Source organism: Xiphias gladius, chromosome 1, assembly GCF_016859285.1.
Source record: "Xiphias gladius isolate SHS-SW01 ecotype Sanya breed wild chromosome 1, ASM1685928v1, whole genome shotgun sequence".
NCBI classification, from domain to species: domain Eukaryota; kingdom Metazoa; phylum Chordata; class Actinopteri; order Istiophoriformes; family Xiphiidae; genus Xiphias; species Xiphias gladius.
Window position 1 is genome coordinate 23,663,501 of NC_053400.1, and position 13,962 is coordinate 23,677,462.

Below are 13,962 nucleotides of genomic sequence, written 5' to 3' on the forward strand. Positions count from 1 at the left end.
AGTTACAGGAGATTAAATATTTTAATTTCTAAGCAGTGTTTTGCCACTATTTTACAAGAACATGTTCATCTTTAATAAACTGCTGTACTCATGCTTAATTATTAATGAACTGATGCATTCATAATTACAATATAAAGCATGAATTAATGCATGATTTATCACAAGCTCCTGTTGCTTAACTGTGTACGTGATTACTTCACAACTTAATTAAACTTCAGTTCATTAATGTTACTCTTACATTACTTAAAATGTATTGAAATGAGTTGTGAACCAGACAAATGCTGAGACCAGTTCATTTGGAAGCTGAACAGTATCTGACTTTTCTCTTCGTGCAACTATGTAGCTTGTTGGTCAGTTTCCATCAGCTACACGGTGCTATTTCATCATCTCCTAAACTTGAACTGACATTTTTCTTTATGTATGTAGATGTATGTAGATGACTGAACCAGAATGAATTAAAAAGAATACCTGAATGCTTGTTGGGAAAATTGGAGCGCTGGAGGAGAGCGCAATAAACCAAAACTATCCAGTTCAGTTAGGCAACTCAGTACAAATGAAATCTGAATGCAATTCATTGTGCTATCAAGGCTCAGTGGCTGTATAGCACACCGGTCAGCAGATAAGAGTGCAGGGAGTGATGAGTTGAAATGCATGTAGACACTAGTACAGTAGTTTAGCAGTGACAGTGAGACACTGACATTAGCAGATTGGGGTGTATATACAGCATGACCCAGCATTTTCGGGATGCTAGATTTATCTGCCTGAACTACCTGGCAGACAACCACCTTAATGAGAAAGAGGTCAGAGGTAAATGGACAGACATATTCAATGTTTAAACTGGGAACTGTGTTAAATGAAGCGTTGAGCAATCACATCAGCTAATAGGGACATAAAGGATGTGTTTCATTTCGGGAAACAAGCTTATTGGCTTTCTTGTCTGTGTGTTAAAAATATGGAGCCAGGAAGCGATTAGCTTAGCTTAGCAGAAAGGCCGGGAGCATGGGAAAACTGCTAGACTGAAGCCTAAACCTCTGAAGCTGACTAATTACCATGCTGTATGTAGCTTGGTTAATCCATACAAAAACAGAATTGCAAAACTGTCAAGTTGTGGTTTTACTTTCTTGGTGAACAGCGGCCATGCGTAATGACATGTGTTAATTAGCGAGCTTCAAAGGTGTACATTTTTTCAGTTGGTGTATTTTTTTAACAATTGCTAGAGCAAGACTACCCGTTTTTCCTCTGCTCCCAGTCTTTAAGCTAAGCTAAGATAATTACCTGCTGGCTCTAGCTTCATATTTAGCATGGAGACAAGAGAGTGGTAATAATATTCTCATCTGTCATCTTCTCAATGTCAAACTATTTCTTTAATTATGTATTAGTAGCACTGAGACTTTTAGCATACATTTTCAATCACACATCTCTTTTTGTATATTATTTTTATGCACAGATAGTGTTTTGTTACTGTAAATATTGCTATTAAATATTTCACATACAGAACATAATTTTCAGATTTACTGCTAACAGATTGGATTGCTACGTAAAGCTGGTCACCGCATTGGGATTAGACGAGTAATGATGGCGAACATGTCTGGAAATTCTCAAAAGCTGGTTCTGAGGATGAGAAGGTGCCAGCGGCATGTTCTTGTATTGTGGTCGGAGATGTGATGGTAAACCCAGGAAATGCAGTCTGAAAGTTGCCCATTCCCCAAAGGTCATACCGAGGAGGTCTTTAAGGTCGTCTGCATTACCAAAGAGCAGTGCCGAACCATTGAGGTCATTGCATTTCACTATCTCAATATATTTGGTGGGGTATTTCATCCTCTCCAACTAGGAAAAAGAAGAACATTTTATTATTACAAAGAAAGAGGCATAGTATGATTTACTTCTTAGTCGTCGCTGATATGACTAAATTGATCTAAAAATCAATTTCTGTTGCATTTGCAAAAGTCCAAACCTGTTTGATATGCACCATCGGGAGGGGTGACTAAACACATTAGTTTGAATGAATAAGTACTGCTTCGTAACAAAGGTACATAAAAATTATAAATCACAAAATGAAAGTAAAACCCTGTTTTTGATACTATTTATTATCAGCAAAAACCATTGATTGTATTAACACTCAGAATTTGTCTGTACATATAGTAATGTGCATCGTTAGTGATGGAGTCTGCCATTCCAGTGCTGGTTTCAAATAAACTACTTACACAGGAGGAATGCACAGGAAACGATGCATGCATGTCACCCTTTGTTACTGTTTGTAATTTTCTCTCTTTGATATCATCCTCAGTGTTCACTGTTCACTCTTTATGTCAGAGCTGTGTTAAGTTACTGCTTATGAAAAATAAATGTTTCCTTTTGCTGCAGCTTCACATTAAAAGTATTCAATCAGCAAAAGATGCCGTGGCTTTTATTGTGAAGCAGTCCCAGGAAATTCAGTGTAGTGGTCACTAATGTTAGTGCTAACAGAGACTTTATCAAAAAATACATCTATAAAAGGAGACATGGTCATTCTCTGTATTTTTTGACAGTGGATGAGTTTCAAACTTTGCACGGAGTCATGGAACAAGAAGGAGCAGCCAGACTGAACTGTTAGATGAGGAGCTCTAACTTCTCAGCAAGGTAACCAGCTCCTTTGACTGTGCTCTACTGTTTTGTAGAGAGGTGCTCCACCATTTTAAAATCTGATTGTGGTTGCTCATGGCCTAGGGGAAAAAGGTTGATTATTGACTGACATTTTCATTAAAACATGAGTTTGTTTGGCTGCAATGTAAACAGGTGCGGCAGTTGTTCTTCTGCTGCATTTCTGATAAAGCAGCTGCTCAAGAATTGTTTGCTGTAGTGTTACACTGCACTTGCTGTTACCACCAGTAACTGCGTGCCTTGCCAAATCGACCAGGAATAAAATCTTGAAGGTTGGAACTTGTAAATTTTCTTACCTCTTTGCATACATCCTCTGTATCCATATTGATGATAGTTGTGATAGGCAGAGGAGCTAGGTCCCTCATCCAACCAGAATCTTTCAGCCTGGATGTCCCTCTGATCTGAGCCAGCTCCTTCTTGACTGTATGATCCAGATTTACCGTCGCCACTTCAAATATCTTCAAGTCCTTTACGGTGAATCGGAAATCTATAGTGAGAAATCTTTCAAATATCTCAGGATCTCCGTCCTGCTCGAGGAGGTCCTCAATCTGTGCACTCATTACATACAGCTCTGCCCTGGACTCACTGAAGACTTTCCATAAGGTCTTCGAATCATCAGTGTTGGCCACATTCTTTCGATCAATATCTGCTCTTTGCTGAGCATCTTCTGCACACTGGATGATCCAGCTGAGTCGGCAGGGCCACTGATTAGCTAAGACCACCCATGCAGCAATGTATTCTGGTTGAGGAAGCTCTTTTTTCAAGGCCTTCATGATTATCACAGTCACTCGAATGGAGTTGATCACCCTCCTCATATACATGGCATCATCTAACATGTACTTGTTTATAGCTCGTTCATTGCTGGTCAGGATGCTCCCGACCAGTGTCTCTACTTCCCCTTCATTTACATCCAGTTCTGCTGTAGTTTTACTGATCAGTGGATTTGACTCTTCTAGTGCAATACGTACTTCTGTTGCATTTGAGGAAGATGTCTTTTTGCGTTCCCTGGTTCTATGTTTATCTTTCCCCATGCTCAAATCCTCAGGGAATTTTGAATTGCTAGTGAGGCTGTAAAATAAACTGCGCTTTGAATCATCGCACAGTGGTGGGACCGTGAAGGCCAAAGTCACTATGCGGTTCAACAATGCATGAGCTCTGTCCTCTTTGCTGAAGCATCCGTCTGCAAAATTCACTTTCTGTACAAGAACATCTGGGTTTACTGCCAGAATGGAAATAAACGGACTCTCCTCATCTGAAAGCAGAATGTCGATAGCTTCCAGAACTGCAACAATTTTCTTGGGGGCACACCGGTCCAGATTGGTGATCTTCAACACCAATCGTATCCTTCTCCTCTCAAACACCTCCATAAACTGGATGAAGCAAGACAGGAACCACATTTCCTTCCTCACCTCATTCATGAAGCCCAGTTTGCTGCTAACCTGCTCATTGTCCATCCCCTTCTTAATGTTCAGGTCCTGGGTGAAGATGAGATTCTTCCCCATCAGAAAGGTAAACCTCAATGCGCTCGCTGCAGGGAGTCCTAACGCGGCAATGACCAGGCCCTCCAGCATACCCAACTGACCATTTGTTTCATTCACCTCCTCGCCTTGTATCACCTCAGGTTTGGGTAGCCCAAATATGAATAGGAATACCAGGAGGATAACTGGTACCACAAGAATGGATAGGACGAGAAACCACAGAGGGCAGCAGCAAATCTTCTTGGACCTCCAATGATCAGTACCATTCTCCACTATCTGAAATTTTTTTATAAAATGAAAACAAAAACACAGAACAAATGAGAAGCAGGGTAGATACCACTGCCATGTTTTCAGCCGTGGGGATGGCAGTGCAAGGTGGTTGGTTTGTGGGGAGGTGTACCACTTTGGTTCAGACTGAAATATCTTGACAGTTTTTAGATAGATTGCCATGAAATCACCATATTCATGGTGTCTGGACAATAAATCCTAATGACTCTGGTGATTCCCTGACTTTTCATCTACCACCATCATCACGTGAAAATTTCACTTACTCCAATACATGTCTTCTATATCTAAGGTTATGGGGTATCCGCCAGTGAGACTTAAGCTGCCAATCGAGTGGCGCATTTTGTTGATGTGCCGTTGCATCAGTTTTCAATGGGAAAAATTTTCTACCAAAGGTTAAAAAAAGACTGATACAGTATTTAGCTTTAAATAATTACTTGTAAACGTAGTGACATTCCCATCACTTTTAACAGCATTTATTTAGTTTTAGTTATTTAGTTATCATGCTAATTTAAGAGGGGTGAGCAAGGTGAAAATAATCTGCTAGACCTCAGTATGTGCAGTAAACATTATCATTGTAAACATGTTAACATGTTTATGTTAGCATTTAGCTACGGCTGTAGATTGTTTGTTTGATACCTGAAAAAGTTAAGACAATTCACAAACCTTCTTCTTGATTTCCTCCTCTTCGTCATGTTGAGCCACACGGTACAGTACAAGCTGTAACTTCCCAAAGTTTATCTGCATGGCCTGAAACAGTCGTATGGCTAGCCCGGCCCAAAGTAGGTCACTGCCTGCAAAATGCCAGGCACTAAAATGCACATAAATGAACCTGATGTCATGGTGCTGCTGGTTGTCCTTGGTCCAAATGGGCCTGTAGAAGAGCAGTCGGCCAATGAGCGTCAGAAAGCCTGTAAATGAAGGCTTAACTGAGCGAGGCCTTCCTTTGTATTCCTTCTCAATCCTAACAGCCTCCTCTTCCATGTACACTGAGGAGACACAAACATTTGCAAAATATGTCCCTGTAAGGATAAACACTATAAATCAAAGCATGTAAAACAACATGTTGGTTAGGGCATAAAGAGCATGAAAAAAATTGAGGGTTTGTAGGCTGTTATGTGGAATATTATAGCAATAAGTTGGTGAATTTTACTGATTTGGCTTTCAACAACTGATAAAATGGCACTAAACCCCAAGCCTGTTCCAGGCAAAACAATCATCGTTATGAGGTGACCATCAAGCGTGGTTCAACACATTGAACATTGAACAAAAAAAAAATTTCAGGACAACCCTGTACTGCTAGACCTTCAGGGTAACACAAAGAAACCACCTGTTGGAGCCAATCACAACAACGGTTCCATTCAGGCTGTTTAATGTCATATATATATAAAAAGAAAACTTGTATTTTCATGTTTGTCTTCACATATTGCCCATACAAGGTGACTATGTACTCTGATATCTCTGAATATGTTATTTGTTATTTTTTGTTTGTGCTGCTCATTCTTACATTTTTCAAAAATGTGCTTCTAAATTTCACAGTAGCAGCTGTTTGTCTGTAAAAATATGCTTATAATTTTGCAGACATTGGTTTAAACTGTAGTTTCATGCTGTATATTTTGCTTACATTTGCTTTGTTCAAATAAACACTGTGGAGGTTGTTTGGACACAGTAGCATGAGACACACTGTCTTTTTAAGGAAACATCTTGCCATTAGCATTATTTACTATAATACCATAAGACATAAATGTGTGGGGAAAATTATATGGTGTGTAATGGGAGCACACCTCGAGCTGGGATATATGTGCAACTTTTTTGCAGTGCACACAGTGTTAAGGAGAATTATGGTAGGTGTACTTAAGGACACAGAGATCCCCCAGAGACGTGCACAGCAGTAATACGACGTCTACTTTTCAACCAGTAAGTTATGAAATAGTCATTAAAGCAGTGGATTCACGTACCAGGATGCAGCTCAGCTTTTTTTTCTAACTGCAGCAGCCAAATTAGAGCAAGAATTAAACATTATGTTTGGTGAATGTTTTAACATTGTATGTTGTAATATTGTGTGTGAACAGTCGTGGTTTCTACAGTCAGTAAACCATATATTCACACCCCGCAATCGTGTTTACAGTGAACATTTTGGAGTGATTACTGAAAACGTCGTTTTAAAAAAGGAGCAAGATCCTGTAGTTGCCATCCAGAGACTGGAAATTCTCACACGCCTTTAAGTTGTTGATTAAAGTGAGAGTCATCAAGCAGATAAAATGACAACATGCTGAGATGCAGATGCTCAGACAAACTGTTTACATACCTTCCATTTGTCCGAGGATCATGTTAATTCGATTCTGACACGAAGAGTAGAGCCCTACAGTTGCAGGTGATGAAACTTTTGTCAGGGTCTTGGACAAGGCATACGCGTAAATATCATCTGGATTCAGATCGGAAAGAAAAAAAGCAGCATGGTTAACTCATTTCACATTTCCATCTTACATTCACATACATTTAGCTGATGCTCTTATCCAGGGAGCCTTCTGTGAGTAAAGTCCCAGATCAAAAACCTCACAAGTGCCCTAAAGTTGAAATATTATTTGACACAACTGCTGAAAGGTGTGTCAAGATTAGTGCACATTAAAAGTGAGAAAACAGGATCACATTTAGAAATGTTCACAGGATTAATTACCACCAACAATGTTCTTAATTAACTGCAAATGTGTTTTTCTTAGTTTAGCCCAGTAATACCAAGGAAAGCGCGATGGCAGCGCAGCCACATGACAGTTGTTCATTTAGGAATTAATAAGGTGAGCATTTGCACTAGTTTCTGGAAAATGTTAACAGCACAGAATTTTTTTCACAGATGTTTGTCTATGAGCATTTAAAATTTAACAGGAAAACGCAAAGTAAAAAAGCAGCGCTTAAAGTATTCTAGATTCTCAATATACATTATTCTGTATAGTACTACAGTACTGCCTGTTTTTTCCTGCCTGCCAGTTTTGTCCTGTTTGTTCCTGGTGTTGTTGCCTCCCTGCTGCTGATCTCCGCTTGCTTGCTGACTTCGCCCCCACCCCATTCTCCTCTCACTTGACTTCCTCTTCATCTCGGTGAAAAAAGGCGAACTGTTTGAACTTGCACATGGTGTCTCTGAGTCACTTGAGTCCAGTGTTTATCTGAGCTGTGGCAATAACACAGGTTATATTAAACTTACCTTGAATACGATGTAAACTTGGTTCATGTAGGCCTATCAGTTTAGTAGTTATTGAAATCATCATGAGTTATTTAAATAATTTAGCTGGATAAAGGCTATCTGGCCCTCACACACAACAACACTGTAACATCTCCATCTCCGTTTTTTAACAGCAATTTAATGCGGTCTAATACTGAATTTAATAAAGCCCACAGGAGCCTCTGAAAATTGAAATCCTCTACTCTACTACTTCACAGGTAGGGATGTGTCTCGAATCAGAGCATCGGGTCAGAAAAGGAGAAGCCAGTGGACACTGTTTTAGGATGGTAATGTAGACTGGCAACCTGTGTGTGTGTGTGTGTGTGTGTGTGTGTGTCTATAGGAGTGAAAACAAATGAGGATGGTAATTTACCAGTCCGGTAAAACTATGAACTCCAAATGCAAAGGGATCCAACCAGTAAGTAACAAATTCCAGTTAGTGTGGAAATGAAATACTTCTAAGGAAATTTCAGAAACACTGACATTTTTTTCCAAATCTTAATACACATTACAAAAAGGTTCAAGACCAACATGCAGGGCTTATTAAAAAAACCCCACAAATACAGCCTCCATGGTGCCCTGGGTGTTAACTGATTAATGAGAGTCAGTTGAGAAAAAACACAGTTCACGGAGGTTGTCTGTGAGCACCTCATTAACACTGTGGAACTGAAAGTGTGAACAGAGGAAGAGGGCAGAGAGCCGTGCCACACAGGTGTCGTTACCCGCAGATAATTTACCTTTTCTCGGAGTGTACATGATGACTCTGTGGTGGGACGTGCAGCTTTCACGGATGGCACCTTTTAACTTGTGAAGAACAAGAAAAGATCGCAGTGCAGGCAGCGTGGCGGAGGGGTGTCTCTCTCTGTGTGCGTGTGTGTGTGTGTGTGTGTGTGTGTGCTTTCTGTGGAGCTACAGGTCTCTCCTCGCTCTCCTCCCTCGCATCTCTTCCCTGGGGGTGTATCCTATAAGGTGCAGAAATACTTCAGACACGGGGTGAGAGGAAAGGGAAAACTCCGGACACCTGACGCACAGCCACGGAACGGCTGCTCCGCGTTTCGGAGCAGACGTCAATCGGCGAGGTGCGCGCGCAGACAGAAGGTAGAAAAAAGTCACCCCCCCCCAAAAAAAATGACCGGGAGCTCGTTAGGACATCAACACGGGAAGTAGGCTTACATGAAAACTACCGTTTATTTCCACACTTTCAGCGTAAAAGCATCGACAGCCTTAATAAACTCATGTAATGCTGCTCTCTGAGCCAACAGCCAGGTGTCCCTCTTGAGACAAAGTCCATTTTCTGCTCCTTACTGTTGCGTGTTTCCTGCAGTTAAGGCCGTTCAGTGGAGACCGCTAAGGCTCTGCGTTTGACATAAGTCCAGGGTTTTGGGTTGGGAACCGATGACAGCTCGTAGAGGGGCAGACTGATGGCGTACACAGTGGTATTTCCATAATCATGTGTGGCTGATCGACAACTATTCCACGCACACGCACACACACACACACACACACACACACACACACACACACACACACACACACACACACACACACACACACACACACACACACACACTCGCATAACTACGGGGAGATGGGGGCGGTGCCCACGTCCGGCATTGTGTTGGAGGTGCCAACAAACAGGTCATCAGCTTTGAGATCGATTGTTTATCACTCTGAAATATGGCTCTTTTTTTGGCCGCCTTGCAACAAGATTTACCATAATGGACAGTAAAACCCAGTGATTTATTAGCAGTCAGATTAAGGATTTTCTCATAAGTAGTCATTTGCTAAATGAGCCCCTTTTAGGGCAAAAATTCACAAGTGAAGAATAGGGATCCTTGATCAATAGTATTGGGACAGTTTGCAATAAATGTAATGCAAGTACACTCAGTCTAAAACAGGTGTAAGTATCTAACGCGTTACAATGTAGTACACACACACACACACACACACACACACACCAATATTATCATTATCAAATTCCAAACAAAGACATTATGAGTGTCATAGCACTAGCAAATGATGAAATATTTCAACATTTTGATAAGTAAATTCGATGTGAACTAACCAGGAGTGACTGTCAGGTAGGGGCATTCAACCAAACATCACCAGGGAATCTGTAGGGACAATGGCACGCTGAAAAAAAGCACCTCCGGTCATTTTTGTTGGCACCGCCAACAAATGACGTGATGCTTTGGCACAGTTTGTCAGGAGTTAAGCTCTGCCAGTTTACACTGCAGTCATTTCTAATATGAGTTCTCGCATTAATTTAGCACATCTGGCATATATCCAGTATCTGGTATATTTTGACAAAAGAGCAGGATTTTCATACATGCTAATGTTATGAATATAACACATATAGCACGCTAACATTAGGGTTTTTTATGCTGACGTTATTTCAGGGGGCTTCTCTGCTTTTAAGTTTAACCGTTTCTGTAAGCTGATGTTTTTGGACAGTCCCAGGTCATTTCTCTAGCTAACTTTGTGTATAGCCTTGTTTCGCATTATCAACACTACTTGCAGCTGTTTCTCACTGGAATATGTATCATATTGGCTGCCAGAGCTGATAGTTGTCTATCAAAGGTGGTGTGTGGTTAAAAAAGGTATGCAATGCAAGGAGTGTGGCATACGAATTCACCTCTGAACAATAATTTCATGGATTTCCAGCAAGTGTGCAAATCCAGTGATTGGGGGCGATTCGATTGCAATAAATTAAAATAAATCGGAAATTTTGCTGTTCTAAATGTTGACATGAGCCCTAATCACATGAAAATCCTTGAGAGTGCTGACATTGAGAAAACAGAAATTGCCAACCCACAGTGACTGACAGACATTTAAGTGAATTGTTTTAAGATGACATCCTCACGTTATTTGGCACTGAAATGTCATCAGCTTTACTGTGCCAGTGATTACCTTGCATTACCTAGTCCCTTTTCCTGTCCCATGCCCCCATACTCCTGCTCTGCATTCCTGCCCACACACTCCTAATCGAGTCACAGTCAGTCTGACAGATCGAAAAGAAAACGGAGTTACATACAGACTTTTATCTGTGATAAAGTTTATGTTTAACTTTGATGGTACAACCTCTGACAGTGCGCTCAAATGAATACTAAACTAAAACCGGAAGACTTGTGTTCGCTCTAGGCTCCCATAAAATAATGACCGATTTGTTATTTCTGGGTAGATGTATTATGGATGAAAAAAGCTTACCTGGTTGTGTTCCAAATGTAACTCCTGATCTTAATTTTGACTCATCTTTAATCACTCCTTTTAAGGTATCTAGAAAACAGAGAGGACCATGCAGCAGCAACTAAGGTGCGGTGAACCTTACACCACCAAGATGTCAGTGTCATAAAACTTTACAACACTGATAAGAGAGAAAAAGGGCACCTGTTAACTTCAGGGAAGGTCTGTACGCTGGATAGTTTCCAGGAAGTGAGGTCACGTACAATATGAAATTATTTCTGAGACATGGATCTGTACATTTCTTTCATTCTCCTTTTCCGATCCCTTACCACCATACTCCTTCCACCAAGCTTCTCTCTATTCACAGAATCTGAGCGAAGTGGGGAGTTCCCGAAAGCACTATCAGGTAGAATGTGTTGGAGCACTGGGTCTGCAGGATTCATGCACTAAATTCCTGGTTTGGGGTCCCTCAGGTCGAGAATGGCTGGATTGCTCTGCTTGGCGTGAACTGACATGCAGAGCAGTTAAGATGCCAAAGCAGCAGCACCAAAGCCTTTTTTTGCCCAGAGCAGGATTTGTTATGACATTACTGGTTAGTCAAGCTTTGGAAAAACAAGCTATAAGCCTAATTTCCTTTGGAATATTTACAGTTTTTTTTTTCTCATAAGCCTACCTTTACCATCTGTTGTCGCAGTATACCTCACAACACGAGTCCTCCACAAACTACTACAAATAAACTTTGTGATGTAAATCAAGTCGAGATGGCTTGATGTCTTTGTAATTACAACCAAACATTTGCTGTCAAAACTGTATACAACCTCACACACAAGCATCTGAGAGCAAAATTCTCAATTTTTAGGTGAGCTGCTGAGATAAAGTTTAATTAGTGTACCTCTGATTAAGATTTAAAGTGCTCAGCCTGAGGGTGACTAATTCTGTCTTTACTCCAAGTACCGGATTGTTTAACTACTTTAATTAAGTTGATTGTCATAGAGAGAGTGAGGGTGTGTGTGTGTGAGAGAGAGAGAGAGAGGTTCTCGGTTATTGCTTGGCCAGAGGTCCTTTGCAAATCAATACTGAAGGAATTGGATTGTATCTCCCCCTCTATGAACCTTCACCACACCTGGCCCTTTCACCACATAAACCTGCAATTAAGGTTAATGAATTCACCTTCATGATTAATCCAAGATAGGTATCAGACACAGATAAATTATGTTTCAGGACTGGGCAGACTTGAGTGAAGTTTTTGCTAAAGGCAAGGGGAAATTAAACTAATATTGTAATATGTTAGGTTCAAGGGATGATTATTGTTTTCTGTCAGGAGCTGGTTGAAAATGTGCACACTAAAATCATTTGAGTGAACTGCGATGCATGACCAAGTCAGACGGTGTGAGATATTTTTAAGAGACATCTAACACACCAACAGAGGGTGCTAAAGTATTGTGCATGAAAGCAGGACAATGACATTTGATCAGCAGCCCTTCATTACACTTCTCTGCTCTGTTCTTTATGTAGGAGCAGACCCGACAGTGAAGGAGGCATTTACTGAAAATGGGGTGTGGTCAAGGGCTTGAGATGTGCTAGAACTTCTCTAGGATGGGCTGATGATCATTCATTGTAAATCCGTAATTGTAAGGCACAGAGTTCACACACACACACACACACACACACACACACACACACACACACACACACACACACACACACACACACACACACACACACACACACACACACACACCCCCTTCTATCTCTGTGAGGAAACTCATTGACATAATGCATTCCCTAGCTCCTTACCACAAACTTAACCATCACAACCAAATGCCTAACCCAACCCTTACCCTAACCCTAACCTATACCTCATTCTGACCCTAAAACCAAGTATTAACCCTCAAACAGCCCTTTGAAGGTGTGTCGGAAAGTGAGGACTCGCCAAAATGTCCTCACTCCGAAAGTCTAAACCTCAAACTGGTCCTCACAATGTATAGCCATTCAAGTGAACGCACACACACACACACACACACACACACACACACACACACACACACACACACACACACACACACACACACACACACACACACACACAATAATATCTATCAGCCTTTATTCCTTATTATTTATTCCTAAGGGCAGACAAGCTTCAGTATTGACACATAGTCCAACACCAGCTTGGCCCTGGCCCAGCTTGCCTGGCCCTAATTGGCCTCAAGACCTCTTGTTGGTCCGATCTATTGATCAGTCTCACTGCAGATGCTGCTAAGTCACCAGGAGAGGACAGAGGGAAAAAAAACAGATATACTTAAAGTAAGAACTGCTAAATCTGGGCATGATGTCTTATGCTTTGATGCTCCCTTGGCAGAGCTGTGCAGCAGGCAAAGATATGATAGGGTCTTAACCCCAAGGTGTAGGGGTCCGCATCCTTGCCGCAAGCTGATTCACACACACAGATTGTCCTTTATTGTCACCGATGGGACGATGGCAGCAACAAATGAAGGTTTCTGAATGCTGTGACCCCCGAACATCTATAGACACTGTCTGCTTTAACAATCCCACCACTGGCAACGAGATGAAAACTCCTCCACACTCTCAAGATCCACTTTTGTTTGATACCTCTGCTGCAAATATTAGGAGGGAAAAAAGGGCCTCTGTTAGATTGCCACAAAAGAGCCCTTCTGGGGCAGGGGTGAGAGAAATGGTATGCATGCTGATCTTGTATCTATCAGCACAAACATCCTAGACATGATTATTTTTGCCTGCACCTTCAACCTCCTCTCCATTCACATTCAGACCCCAGATCACATCATCTTATTCTCATCTATTTCCATTTCAACTTTTTCTTGCCATCCTCTCCCTTCTCAAGCATCACAGCCATTTCAATGTAAGTTGTGTCAATGGTCATCTGCCTCTTTATCCTCCTCCCTCATTCTATACAGCCTGCTTTCAAGTCCCAGAAGAACTCATAAGAGGAAACATGCGCATGTGTACGGGGCCTGCCACACAACATGTCCTTTGCTACCCCGTAAAAGGCAATACATTCTTCTTTATGGGTTGCAGAAATTTCCTATTCTCTACTGTGTGTGAGAACTACATTCCTGTATGGTATTACATTTATGATGCATGACAATGCTTACAATTCTCCATCTCCTCTGCAGCAGA

At 41.2% G+C, this 13,962-nt stretch overlaps 1 protein-coding gene across 1 annotated transcript; it reads right to left on the reverse strand.

Annotated features, from left to right (window-relative positions):
* Window positions 1-1,252: 1,252 nt before the first annotated feature.
* nkpd1 (NTPase, KAP family P-loop domain containing 1) lies at window positions 1,253-8,661 on the reverse strand. The gene is made up of 5 exons (XM_040132028.1): window positions 8,358-8,661; window positions 6,712-6,828; window positions 5,070-5,392; window positions 2,937-4,394; window positions 1,253-1,827 (listed from the first exon to the last, which is right to left on the reverse strand). Exons 1-5 carry the CDS (start codon window positions 8,374-8,376, stop codon window positions 1,534-1,536), a joined length of 2,211 nt encoding a protein of 736 aa, XP_039987962.1. The 5' UTR covers window positions 8,377-8,661; the 3' UTR covers window positions 1,253-1,533.
* Window positions 8,662-13,962: the final 5,301 nt, after the last annotated feature.